Source organism: Polypterus senegalus, chromosome 2 (genome assembly GCF_016835505.1).
Source record: "Polypterus senegalus isolate Bchr_013 chromosome 2, ASM1683550v1, whole genome shotgun sequence".
NCBI classification, from domain to species: domain Eukaryota; kingdom Metazoa; phylum Chordata; class Cladistia; order Polypteriformes; family Polypteridae; genus Polypterus; species Polypterus senegalus.
Window position 1 is genome coordinate 184,780,303 of NC_053155.1, and position 13,167 is coordinate 184,793,469.

The window sequence follows — 13,167 nt, forward strand, 5'->3', positions numbered from 1 at the left end:
ATTCACTGTGTTGCCCAGTCGACATGATACTTCAGCGCATCCGCCATATTACGAGTGGCAAAAGTGCCATTTAAACTAATACAGGTAGACGTGGAAACTGGGTTTTCTGATGAAAAAACAATAACGTTTAAAACAGTATCGTTTACATATAACAGATTTTGGTGAATCATTTAAATGCAATTATTTATATCCATTTATACACTAATAATGGCAATTATTAAATAATAATAATAATTATTATTATTAAATAATTCCTCCCATATAAGTAACATTTCTCGGACTGCCTTCTTCCGTCTCTAAAACATTTCTAGACTTCATCCTGTTCTTACGAAAAACAGTAATGAAATATTGGTTAATGCCCTAGTCACCTCACGTATAGATTATTGTAATGCTATTCTATTTGGCATCCCACAAAAACGTATCTATCACTTACAACTTCTTCCGAATTCCGCTGCCAGGATAATAACCTGCTGTTCTAAATCCACTGAACATACTACACCAATTCTCTCTCAACCTCACTGACTCCCTGTTAACTACAGAATACAATACAAAATACTGCTCTTAACATTTAAAGCTCTCCACAACCTCATGGATCGCCTCAAGACTTACACTCCCTCTCGCTCACTTAGATCCTCATCTGCAGCTCGACTTTCTGTACCACACATCAAACTCAGTTCAATGGGAGCTCAAGCATTCTCTTGTGCTCCTCAACTCTGGAATTCTCTTCCTTCTCATATACGTCAGCACGATTCAATAACACATTTTAAAACTACCCTCAAAACGTATTTTTTCAAACTGGCATACCAATTGTGAATTTTGCACTGTTACTGCCAATTATCTTTATTTGTTTGCTAATTATTGAGACAAAAACTTAACCAATGTCTGAAAGTCAAAATAATAAGACTGCAACTGGCAGCCTGGTCTTTCCTTTAACAGTAAATTGATACACTCAATGACAAAAATAAACAATTTTATTGTATACAAATTGGCTTAATCATTTCTGAAAACATTTTACTCATTCCTCTCTCAATCTCTCTCTCTCTCTCTCTCTCTCACACACACACACACACAATGTGGTTACTTAAATATATACAGGGTAGAATCTAAAATCCTTGAAACAGAACTGTCTTTACATAGCTTGTTCCGTGTTGCCACTCTGTAATTTGAGAATATTCAGTCTGGCAATATGGTGCAGCCTTAGTTTGTGGAAGACAGACACAACTAAAGACATTAGCATAAAATGATGATTGTCATTTAAAACTGTGTTTCCTCAATGTACTCCCTGAGAAAAAACACATCAATCTTAGCCTGAACAAACTGATTGATCAAAGATACACTGACAGCTTGCCCTAATGTCGCCTGATGGATAACATGCTCAGCTACTTTGACCACCTTGATTGAACTCTCAAAAGGAATCATCAAACATCCTTTGTTTTTTAATGTGAGCAAGTGGTAGCTTTGATCATATGATGCCGGTACAGCATCTGTTACCAAACTAGCATGGCACACATCACAGGACAGCTTTCTCAAAATCTAAGGGCTACCTCCCACTGCTTCCTGAGGTGGATTTCTTTGGGAAACCTTCAAAGTTTGAGAAATGTTAACAGCTAACAACAATCTACATAAGTTAGTGACTAAATACGTTTAGCCAAAACGTTGTTTGAAATCTCACTTGAGCACATAAATGTATAGCTTTGCTATCTTAGCTTGGCGTAGCTAAAGTTAAGATTATAAAACGGGATTTTCTAATGGCCAAATATAACCAAAACAATTATTCAGCCTTACCTATGAGATGTAATCCCCCGGGATCTGGTTTGGAGCGTACAGTGGTTTTTACAATCCCAAGCAGCACATACGTGAGGCATCTTTATCCATTACTTCACTCCACAGCAGTGCCACTCGCAATATGGCGGCGACGTTGACGTACGAGGGTGCTGGTCATGCGGCGTCTTCTACGTCTATGGACGGGAGGTCTGGGCTGGTTTACGACAGTTTTTCCTTGTTTACGGTAAGCAGCCTTGACGTGGATGTCAGTAGCAATGGCGGAGGCAGAAGAGCAAGTCCTCCAGGGCAGCTGGTAAGAGGAAATGCTCTGCCTAGTGTTTGAATTAAATGGAGTTCTGTTGTTTAGGGTAGAGGGTAAAGTGTTGTTTCCAGTGGAAGACTTTTCTTTTTCTTTCTAATTAATATAGCCAGTATAGGTCTCTGATTTGGCGTTTCTGTTTTGTGATTTGATTTACCGTCGAAAACAAATCAATTCCCCATTGAACTGCTCGTGGTTTTGTGCAGATTGTCTGTCGCAGTTTAAGGGAGCGGAGTTCGGGAAAGGACAATACCATATTCTTACGACTAAGAATAAGCAGTGCTTGTAGTTGAGCTTTACGTTGTGCCACTATCTCAACCTATGCTCTTAACTGCGTTTACTGACATTTAAAGTATGAGATGCGGTTTTGCTTTTACTTCAAAAGACTCAACATGAAGTAACAGAAACGGGTGTTTGAAGTGATTTTCATTCTTAGTATATTTGATTGGGTGTTGACAGTATTTGGAGAAGATTCTATTGTTTGGAGGATATAGGCTGCGATGTTTAATATCGTACCAGAAGGTGTGTCAGTTGGTCCTTAAGAGAAGAACTTGATCGGTCGACCGTTCTATCTGACAGGACCTGTGCTGTACTGTCCAGGTTACATAGTTTCTATCCTAATGTTCCGTCGATTGGAGTTGCAATTTTCTGGATGAAAGGTTAGGCTGTACTATTACATGCACACTTGTCTTGTTCGTGGTGCCGCTTTTATAAAAATGTGTTATGTAAAACGAGTAAAGTATACTTTATACTGAAATCTAAACACCTCCGAAGTACCCTATAGCTAGATATGCATTTTACAGAGTGACTGTAAGGGCATTTATTTGTTCCAAAAATATTGACGGTACTGTAAATAAAAAAAAATAAAAAAAACCCACAGCAACTTCTAGAAACCTCATGTTTTGTCAGTCAAATAACCCGCTTCATCTTTAAATTTCTTTCGCATTTGGAAACTTAAGCTATTCCAGGGCAGGTGGTTCTGTAACTGTGAAATTAAGAAATCTGGTGAATTCAAAATCCTGTAACCTAAGGAAAACTTCTGTAGCCAAGCATTTAAATAAAAAAAATAATAATGAAACTGTCATAAATACAGTACTTGAAAGTAATAGAAATAAACCAGTATAACGTCAATGTATTCAGTTTTAGATGAATATAGAAATACAATATTAGATTTTAAGTTTGCATACTTTAACCTGTTAATTATTTTTTAATTAACCCAAACAATGTTTTGATGAATTACTGTATTCGTTTAAAAAAATTTCCCAATAGTGATTAATACACATAAGTATTAATAGCTGCAGCATTTGTTTTCAAAGTGCAGCAGCATTAATAGTGGAGGGCAACTGCAATATTCCGTTTGAGAGCAGTGGTTTATATCCTTCAGATTAGACTGTTTTATTATGGATCTTTTGAAGATTTTTTACTTTCATGTGGAATTTTAGATATTGTACCTGTTATTTCAGTGAAATTAACATATAAATATAGTCATCTGAGAGCTGTAGCGCAGAAAGTAATCTGTAACACAGTGAGTTTATGCTGTTTAAGAAATTAAAGTTCACAGTAAATTGACAATATGCATTTTGAAATTGTATGAAAATATAAACTTAATTAACTTTTACACTTTGGTTGTTTTTGCATTTTTAGCATGAGTAAAAATAGGAAACGGAAGTAACATTTTCCATCTCTGCTTTGTCCTTTTGTTTCGCTCCCTCAATGACGAATATATACTGCATGTATTGTGTCTGGAATGACAAACTAGCATTGTCAGTTGTGCTGCTGCCACACAATAATTTGGCTTTGTCATTCATTATAATGTTCTAAAATCACTGGAAGTCACTTCTCCAATATGGATTCACTCAACACTTCCTTTATAAAACACAAAATCTTTAGACTTTCGCAGTCTACCCATCTCTTCACTGTCCTTCCATCCATTAAACTGTTTAGGTCAGTCAAGCACAGTTCTACTAAATATAATTAGAGTACTCGATGAGGTGTGCGCAATATACAGTAATTTCATGCACAATAACAGTGGTATAATTGCAGAGATGGTGAGATTTTGTAATATCTCAATAATGTGACCTCTGCACAATGGGCATCAGATTAAAAAAAATAATAATAATAAAAACGGGTATTTTCCACAAGATGTGAAGGTTTAAGTTATGAGTTACCACATTCACAAGGAGTTTAATGTAAACACTATCAAGTAACAAGGCATCATCTTCGCAGATACTGGAATTAATGAGAAATTTTCTGTTTAGAGCTACACACAGCTGTTTGAAAGAAAGATATGAGGAGCTCAGCATGTCACCATCTTATCATTCTTTCATGCAGGTAATCCACCTTGGTGGTCTTTTTCAAATTTTGGTAGAGGCAGACATGCACAATCCAGTAGTGCAGTTCAAAGAACACAGTGTCTTTTTATCATCATCTTTTAGTTTTCTATCACCTTCCTGTTCCCATTTACAATCACAAGCTAGCAATGATACTGCTACATCTTTTGCCTCCCTCATCTGTGTGCTTTGTTCTTAATTTGTTTAGTAAATGTGACGTTTAGGATGACCAAATTACATTTTTCTTTTGCTGGATATGCCTTTTTTAAGGTTTATAATATCAGTCTGGTTAGGATATTTAAAATTCCTTATACTGCCTGGGATGTAGTTTTGATTGTTACTCAGTCTTGGTTAAAAACATAGGCCTACATATTTAATTTGTTCCATTCATTGCTGGTAGATAATTTACACAGTTTTACCATGCTTTAGAGTTTTTAGAGACTGGACTTGTGACATTTCACTATCCTGTTTTAGTGAGGTCATGCAAGTTTCTGATTGCCATTTGCTTCTTTACAGACTAAGTAACATTTCTGGCAGATCTAGTTAAATTTTTTATATTATGCAGTTATCTGAGGTGAAAGGTCAGTACTACATCTCAACTTAGAGAATTCAAGTATCACTATCTTATCCAAATTTAGACTTGGATCTCCAATGTAGTTGGGCATTCACATGAAATTTCTGACTTGGAAACTAAGACTTCCTGTTTATCCAATAGCATTTGAATGTAGCTTTAGTGTTCTGCTTGGCAAACTTGCTGGGAAATGCAAAAGGGTTTGAATTAAAAAAAAAAAGGCACACATGGCAGTTTCACTTTGTTGGCAGCTATGGGGATGATGAAGAGCTGTGTTATGACTGAATACCATATCTTAGGAACAAAAGATGCCTTTACATTTGCAGACAAGTTAAAAAAATAAGTACCAATGTTTTCGATCTGTTCACAAAGAGTCAAAAGCTGAATATACTAAGTAGGGATGCACCGATGTGGGAATTTTGGGCCGATGCCAATATCGGATAATGTCTGTACTTATCTGCCGATGCCGATATACATATTTATAAGCTACAGAGAAAAATGAGACTTGATCTGTCTGGACAAGAATTACAGACAAAGTGATCATTTATTTGTATAACAATTTTGCACACCACATTCAATCATTAAAAACAAATGATATCTGCCAGTTTTGGATGGCTACCTGTTGGTTATATGAGAAACAGTTTTGCAGGTTGTTGCTTTAAATAACACTTTTCTCTTTCTTTTTGATGGAACAAATTCAACAATAATTGAAAAAATGAAAACTGAAAAAAAATGGTAAAATGTACAATGACAATGAAATAAGAATAACAACTTTTACAGATTTACAGTTATTAAAATCCCTTCTGCTGAACCACATTTGGCTGGCTATCTGATCCTTTGTTTTACAGTCTGCAGTATTAAATACTACACAATGCTACAATGCTCTTTACAACCGTAAAGAAATAAAATTACTTTTTTTCTGGAGGCTTATCATTTTTTTCTATTTTTTAAGCATGATGGGGAAGTTTTTCTTAACGAACAAGAGCTTCTCTGCCTTGTTGCAGGAAATTCTGTTTCTGTTTACGTTGATCACATTAGAAGCCAAATTGAATAATCTCTCGCTGTCCACGCTAGTACATGGGGCTGACAGGAACTTGTATGCTACTTTGGCAATGGCAGGAAACCGACTCCAGTATATCCAGTATATCATTGGATTTTCATTCCTCAGGATTGGTGCTTCAGAAAGAAATCCCTGCACCTGCCAAGTTGCATGCATACATATACAGCATTATATTCTGTGTAATCTTATCTAAAGAATAAATCTGCATTATGGCTTTTACCAGGGCTCTCGCATTAAGGTTAGAATCACAATAAAAATAAGTATATGGCATTTGAATTGAATGCATGTCTGTATTGTATTTGCTGTTTTTTGAAACTTTTTATTATTCATTTTTTTGCTTTTTATTGTCGATCATGATCTGCTTACAAGTTGCTCATTATTGCTTAAGAGACTCGGGTGAAAACAGTGGCTTCCATGAATGTGATTGGCTCCCTTACAAAAAGCAACGCAAAGAGAAATAAGACACACACCGCACTGGCACTTTCTAACGACAATGTTCAAAAGAAAAACAAACAAAATTGTCAGTGATTGCTCAAACAAAATAAATACAGTCATTTTTTTCTTTTTTTCCTAGAGACCAGAGGATCTTATATCCCTGTGTCTATTTTTTACAGTAAATAAACTGAAGCATTGTGACCCTTTACGTGTTTTACAAATGAAACAAGTGTATTAAATGTTACTTTGTGGTGGTCTTTTAAGTATTTTGTGTATTATAATCAATTATTTAGCAGACAGCATTTTTCAAAGTAACAAAAAAATGTAAAATGAGTAAGTGTTTAATTACGAAACTATTTAGTTAACACGCACCGAACAAAAATATGAAGCAAAGAAGCATAGGCTATAGTTGATCTGTTGCTTGATTGAAAACTAGCGATCTTTAAAATGGGTGTGTTTAACACAGAAGATGCCGACCGTTTAACTAATGACTAATAACAATATGGGTTAACAATACAGAAACATGTATAGGCTGATCCTAAAAAGTTTGGTGCAAAAACAGATCTATAAAATCACGCAATAGTGTCCAGCATGTCTTAAGTAACATGAAGCCAAAATTAGTGCAAGGTAAAACCAACAACCGCTCTTTTACATTTGATTGCCGTTTTTCTTTCTTGCCTTCCAAGATATTTTTTTTTTTTTTATTTATTTATTTATTAATTTTATTACAATCAATACATAGCAATCAAGTTTTTACAAAAAAAAAAAGAATTATGCTAAGAACAGATCGATCCCCACCCTTGAGAGAGAGAGCAAGCCAAACGGTGTAAGCCTTCCAAGATATTTTATACATTTGAATTATGTTAGAGTAGTGATTTTCAATCTGACAGCCCTATTTATTTACGTAAAACAATGTTGTAAAGATCTCCACATAGCTTTTTTTTTTATTTTTTTTTATTATAAACTCTCCTCTGTTGTCATCTGGCTGTTTTCCCGAGGCATCAATATGTTCTCTTCAAGAATTTTGTTGTACATTTCGAAGAGCGTGCATGCCACCTCTTCATTTATCTTGGCCCTTTTCTGTTGTGGACAATCTATCTGTGATTTACTTGTTTGCATTTCGTTCGATGCAAGTTCCATCAGAGCTTGCAACATTATGAGTGCCAGTGATTTTATATCTGCATCGAAATATCTCGGGTCTACAATAGTGGCAACACAGTACATGAGTTCCGTGTAAATCTCAATGAAACAATTGTTTACAGCCTCCAAGAGAGCATTTTTACTGGTTTTGACTCCGAAGTCAGTATGAGCGCTTTTAGTGAACAGTCATTTTAAAGCATTAACTGAGGGAATAACCTTAGACTTCAGACTGGCAAATTTCTTTTGTCAGTTGTTCAAATGGAGCAAGGAGTGTGATTATGTTCTCGATCAGACCCCACTGACTAGGTGTTAGAGTTGCAGGTAACTCAAAATCGGAGGCATAAGCCCCAAGGGCTCTTTTCTGCTCCAGCAAGCTTTGCAGCATATAGAATGTGCTGTTCCATAGAGTCAAAACATCTTGTTGTAACATTTTCGGCTGCATACCAAGTTCAGTTTGTATAGTTTTGAGACACGAGTTGGCTAATTGTGAATGCTTAAAGTGACCGACTATTTTTCTGCTGATCACTATTGTATCCGAGACGCTGCGCTGGGATAGTACGCTGTCATTCACGACAAGCTGTAAAGTATGAGCCATACATGGCAAACTTGATCACACATTCCTCCATAGCCTTTGCAACGTTGGGTGTGTTGTCTCGTAATACTACATGAACATCCTCTTTCGGTATTTTCCATGTTTCAAACATTCTTTTTAAATGGCACAGAGAGTGCAGCACCCGTTTGTGATTCAGAGCTTATTGGGCATGCAGGATTGCTTTCTACAGTCCAACTATGCGGTCGATCCACTGAGTAGTTAAACTAAGCATACTAATAGCACTCGTATCAGATGTCCATATATCAGTGGTAAAGCTTATGGCTGTGACATCTTCAGCAAGGAGTTTGTGCACATGACTTTCCACAGTCTTCTGTGACCGTGGAAGCGCTATGTCAGAAAAATAGCTGTGACTGGGTATCTGGTAACGGGGCTCAAGATGCTCAAGCAGCCTTCGAAATCCCATATCTTCTACAACAGAAAATGGCGGATCGTCCAGAGCAATAAATTCCATCACCTTTGCAGTAATTGTTTGAGCTTTACGGTTATCTTTATCAAATTTCTTTGATTTATTTCAAGTAACTGATCAACATGTTGAGCAACTGTAGCTTTTGATTTTCTGTACGGTGGCGCATGATTCTCCTCTTTTACTCTGAGGAGTTCTGTATATTTGTCAGGATGGCGTGTCTTCAAGTGTGTAATTAATTTCGTGGTATTGAAATTTCGCACTTTGGTCCTTCTGTGCAAAGCATTAGTCGAACAAGTGTTGCAAATGGCATATTTTATGTGACTCTCACTCACTTTGAAAAACTTTCACACCGCAGACATTTTCGCACAGTAGCCCAGTGTCGCCTAAATGTCTAGCACATGCGGAACACAATGAATGCGTCATCAATATCGGTTTGAATTATCGGTCAAATTTAGTCATCGGTCCGAAGCTGATAAAATTATTTTAACCCATTATCTGTCAATACAGATATACTGTAAATACGATATTATCGTGCATCCCTACTTTACAAACAAGCTACATAAGGGATACTTTAAAGTATCAGTAGCAAGTAGGCAAGAAACAATAAACTCAGCTCATGATACAATTCATATTTCGATTCAGGCTTGACCATACAGTATTACCATGATGTGAAATTTTCATAAAAGAAGCTAATGCATAATACTTGTGAGACAATAATAAATCAATACACTGCAAAATAAATGAAAATTTGTGCAAAATGAGCAAATTTAATGTACATTTTTGTAATTTTACTTTTTCATTAAAATAATAAGTATTAAAATACAATATTTGCACTGTAGAAAGATGTGTTGCATGTTGAATAGGAAATGCAAGTTAGAATTTCACTGTACTCTGTACATGTTACACTAATCACCCTACAAAACTATAATATAAAGTTACTATAGTGGGAAACCATCCAAATTTAAAATTATCTTTTTGTTTTCTGAGTTAGCATTGAACTTTGCTCCTACAATGGCTGTTCTTTTAATGCATGCTTAAATGTTTGACTGGCCCTATGAAGAGCTTATAATACTTTGCATGAAGTTAAGACCTTTCCTGTGACAATATCTCCTGCAGTTAAAAACACTCACTCGCTGGGTAAAGACATAGCAGGAATTTGGAAATTTGTCTTTCTCTTCCATGCTCGAGGACTATTGTTGAGAGCCTACTGCAATATTTTATTCCTCCTTATGTTAGCTACCCCAAGTTTTGAATCAGTATTGGTAAAAGGTGTACAGTAATCCCTCCTCGATCGTGGGGGTTGCATTCCAGAACCCCTGTATAGCTGAAAATCCGCAAAGTAGAAACCATATGTTTGTATGGTTATTTTTATATATTTTAAGCCCTTATAAACTCTCCCACACTGTTAATATTATTAGAGCCCTCTAGACATGAAATAACACCCTTTAGTCAAAAGTTTAAACTGTTCTCCATGACAAGACAGAGATGACAGTTCTTTCTCACAATTAAAAGAATGCAAATATATCTTCTCTTCAAAGGAGCGCCATCAGGAGCAGAGAATGTCAGTGAGAGAGAGCACAGAAAAGCAAACAATCAAAAAATCAATAGGGATATTGGGCTTTTAAGTATGCGCACCACGATAAAGCAGCCGCAAAGAAGGGAGCAATGTGAAGATACTCTTTCAGCATTTTTTAGAGTAGCCTCCGTATCCTCTAGGCAAACAGCCTCGGTGCAAACAGCCCCTCTGCTCACACCCCCTCCGTCAGGCACAAAGAGCATGTCAGAGAGAGTGAGAGAGGACGAGAAAAGCAAACAATCGAGCACCGCTCGGGAAGCACGTTGTATATCATTGAGGAGTTTTAATTAATATGTAATACATGCTCTGATTGGGTAGCTTCTCAGCCATCCGCCAATAGCGTCCCTTGTATGAAATCAACTGGGCAAACAAACTGTGGAAGCATGTACTTTAAATTAAAAGTCCCATTGTCCGTAGAAATCTGCGAACCAGCAAAACATCTGTGATATATATTTAGATATGCTTACATTTAAAATCCGCGATGGAGTGAAGCCGCGAAAGTCGAAGCGCGATATAGCGAGGGATCACTGTATTGACATCTCATGCAGAAATTCTCACATGCACATCTTTTTACAACTTGCCACTAAGTGCAGCTTGCGGTTCCCAGTAGCACTTGAGTATATCATGAAAAGTGTTCCAATACAGTAAGTTTGTGCTTTGCTGGTCCCTGTTGATTTGAAAATAGGCCTCTGGACGTAGTGGTGCATCTTTAAAACAACATTGCAATTCACCATTCTTGACAGACTCACTAAAGTCTGTGTGTGAAACACTTAGCCCTTGGTCCCAGCCCACTTTCAAGGACAGTAATGTATCTGTTGTGTGCTGACAACTTTGTCCTTCACATAATTATAGAGATAGTAATAAATGGTTCTACCAAGGTAGAGTTAGTTGTTATACATTAGTTCTAGTTTTTCAGTCATCTTTTTAAATCATTGCTTGTCACTAAATATGACAAACGTTTTATGAGAAAAGGTAGAGGATGCTATGGCTGCAGCTGTGGGTAATTTGGGTATAAGTCCATAAAATGTTTTATTAAAAGTTTAGTAAAACTAAGAAACGTAAATTAGGGATCGACCTATACTACTCCATGGTATTCTTATCTGTCTGGTACTACTGCCTAGATACTCGTATGTGGTATCAAGTGAATCTTACGGCTGGCTGTTTATTAGTACCAAATGAATACTTGACTCTTAAGGGCAGGCAGCAGAAAATTTAAAACATGGACTTGGGCATAAAGTACAAAGTTGTAAAAAGTGGCTGGAGGTAAATCAGTAAGTCACCGATGTCAACTTCTCTTACAAAAGAAGGAAAGAGTATGTAGTAGTCAAAAAACTTAAAGCAATTGTTTTTCAACTGTGACAGTAGGGGGTGCTATCGCTCCCTTGAACCCTCAGGTACCACGCCAAACGCCAGGTAAAGATGCAATAATTCCTCTTTTTATTATAATAATTATGTGCACCAAGCACCCTCAACTCCACACTACTCATTAACTAATCAATACAATACAATAATAATCAATCCTCCAACTCCCAGACACTTAGCCACCGTTCCTCCCGGCTCAGCTCAACGCTCTGGTGTTTCACTGTCCTTTTTATAGTCCTTGACCCGGAAGCATTTCACCCTCTCTGTCCATGTGACCTGAAACACTTCCGGGTCAGAAAAAAATATCCTCCTTTTTCTTCACCCAGGAAGCACATCATTCCCTTTGTCCACGTGACTCTGACATACTTCCTGGGCGTAAGGCAAATAGTCTCTGTGCCTCCCTGCAGCATCCTCTAGCGGGCCCCAATGTATCCAACAGGGCTGAGAATAAAAATTACATTGTCCAGTATTCCCTGCTGGCATTCGGGGCATCTCCACGTTGCAGAGAGGACTCCACCTGGCAGCTTGGGGGTATTGGCCGGGATATGCTGCCGGCCATATCCCACACAACCGAGAAACCAGGACAATGGCTGCCTAAAATATCCTTATGTATTTTAATATTATTTAAATATTATCTCTTTAATATTTGAAGTAACATTCAAAGTTTCAAAACTTTCCACTTAGCTTTTTATTAATGCATTTGACACTGTGAGACATTTTCTGGAGGATTGTTCTGTGCAGTGAGGTATATGAACAGACTTGGGCAGCAGCCAGGCTTTGTTTGGAAATGTCACTAATGATATAGCAATCAGTACATACTTAATGGTAATAAGAAAATGAAAAAAACTGATGTAAAAATAAGGATAGATTAATTTTCCTAATCACAAAATACCATTGTGTCTTTTACTATTTTGAAGGGACATACAGTACATAGATCTCTTTCAATGTATTAAGAGTTCTTTTATTTTACATGTAACATATGTGTGTAGTGATTTGCTTATATCTTGAATTTTGCACACATCACCATTCCCATCAGCCTTTGTTTTGGGTTTACTTGCATGTACTTCAAATTATTCTTGGTCAGTTGTACTTCAGATGTGTCATATCTTTAAGTAAACATCACATGCAAACAAAGTTACATCTACTGTTTGGAAGATTTTTGGAGAAGATTTTCAAATAGAAAACAAAGCAGTCAGTACCATAAAATGCGATCGGGAATTTTTGGGGGTTGCATCATTTTAAAGCCATATTGCCCATCCCAAGTGCCAATGTTATATTGTTTTTATACTAGTGTTATTTCTATATTATTTTTTCTCTTACTTGGAAATTCAATTTAGTTTTAGTTGTACTTTATTTTTACAAGGAATTTTTAAAATAAGATAATGCACGTGGTTGGTCTACCAGTCGGCAAACATCAGCCTCTTTGCATTATTTGACAGTAAACTATGTAACATTCTATCATCTGCTTCTCTCAACTGAAGAGGGCCCCGTGGTGGATCTGTTGTTAGTACACGTTAACCAAAAAGCAGAGCAGAGTGGTTGAAAACTCTGTTCATTTTATAAATAATGATACAAACCAACAACAACAAAA

The 13,167-nt window shown here is 36.7% G+C and overlaps 1 protein-coding gene across 2 annotated transcripts in view; it reads left to right on the forward strand.

Annotated features, from left to right (window-relative positions):
* Nucleotides 1-2,018: 2,018 nt before the first annotated feature.
* tbc1d23 (TBC1 domain family, member 23) overlaps nt 2,019-13,167 on the forward strand; it is a 120,482-nt gene continuing 109,333 nt past the window's right edge. For both annotated transcript variants that reach the window (XM_039744997.1, XM_039744998.1), the window contains exon 1: nt 2,019-2,077. In XM_039744997.1, coding sequence (XP_039600931.1) covers nt 2,028-2,077 — 50 coding nt within the window. In that variant the 5' untranslated portion in view covers nt 2,019-2,027. The remainder of the gene's footprint in view (nt 2,078-13,167) is intronic.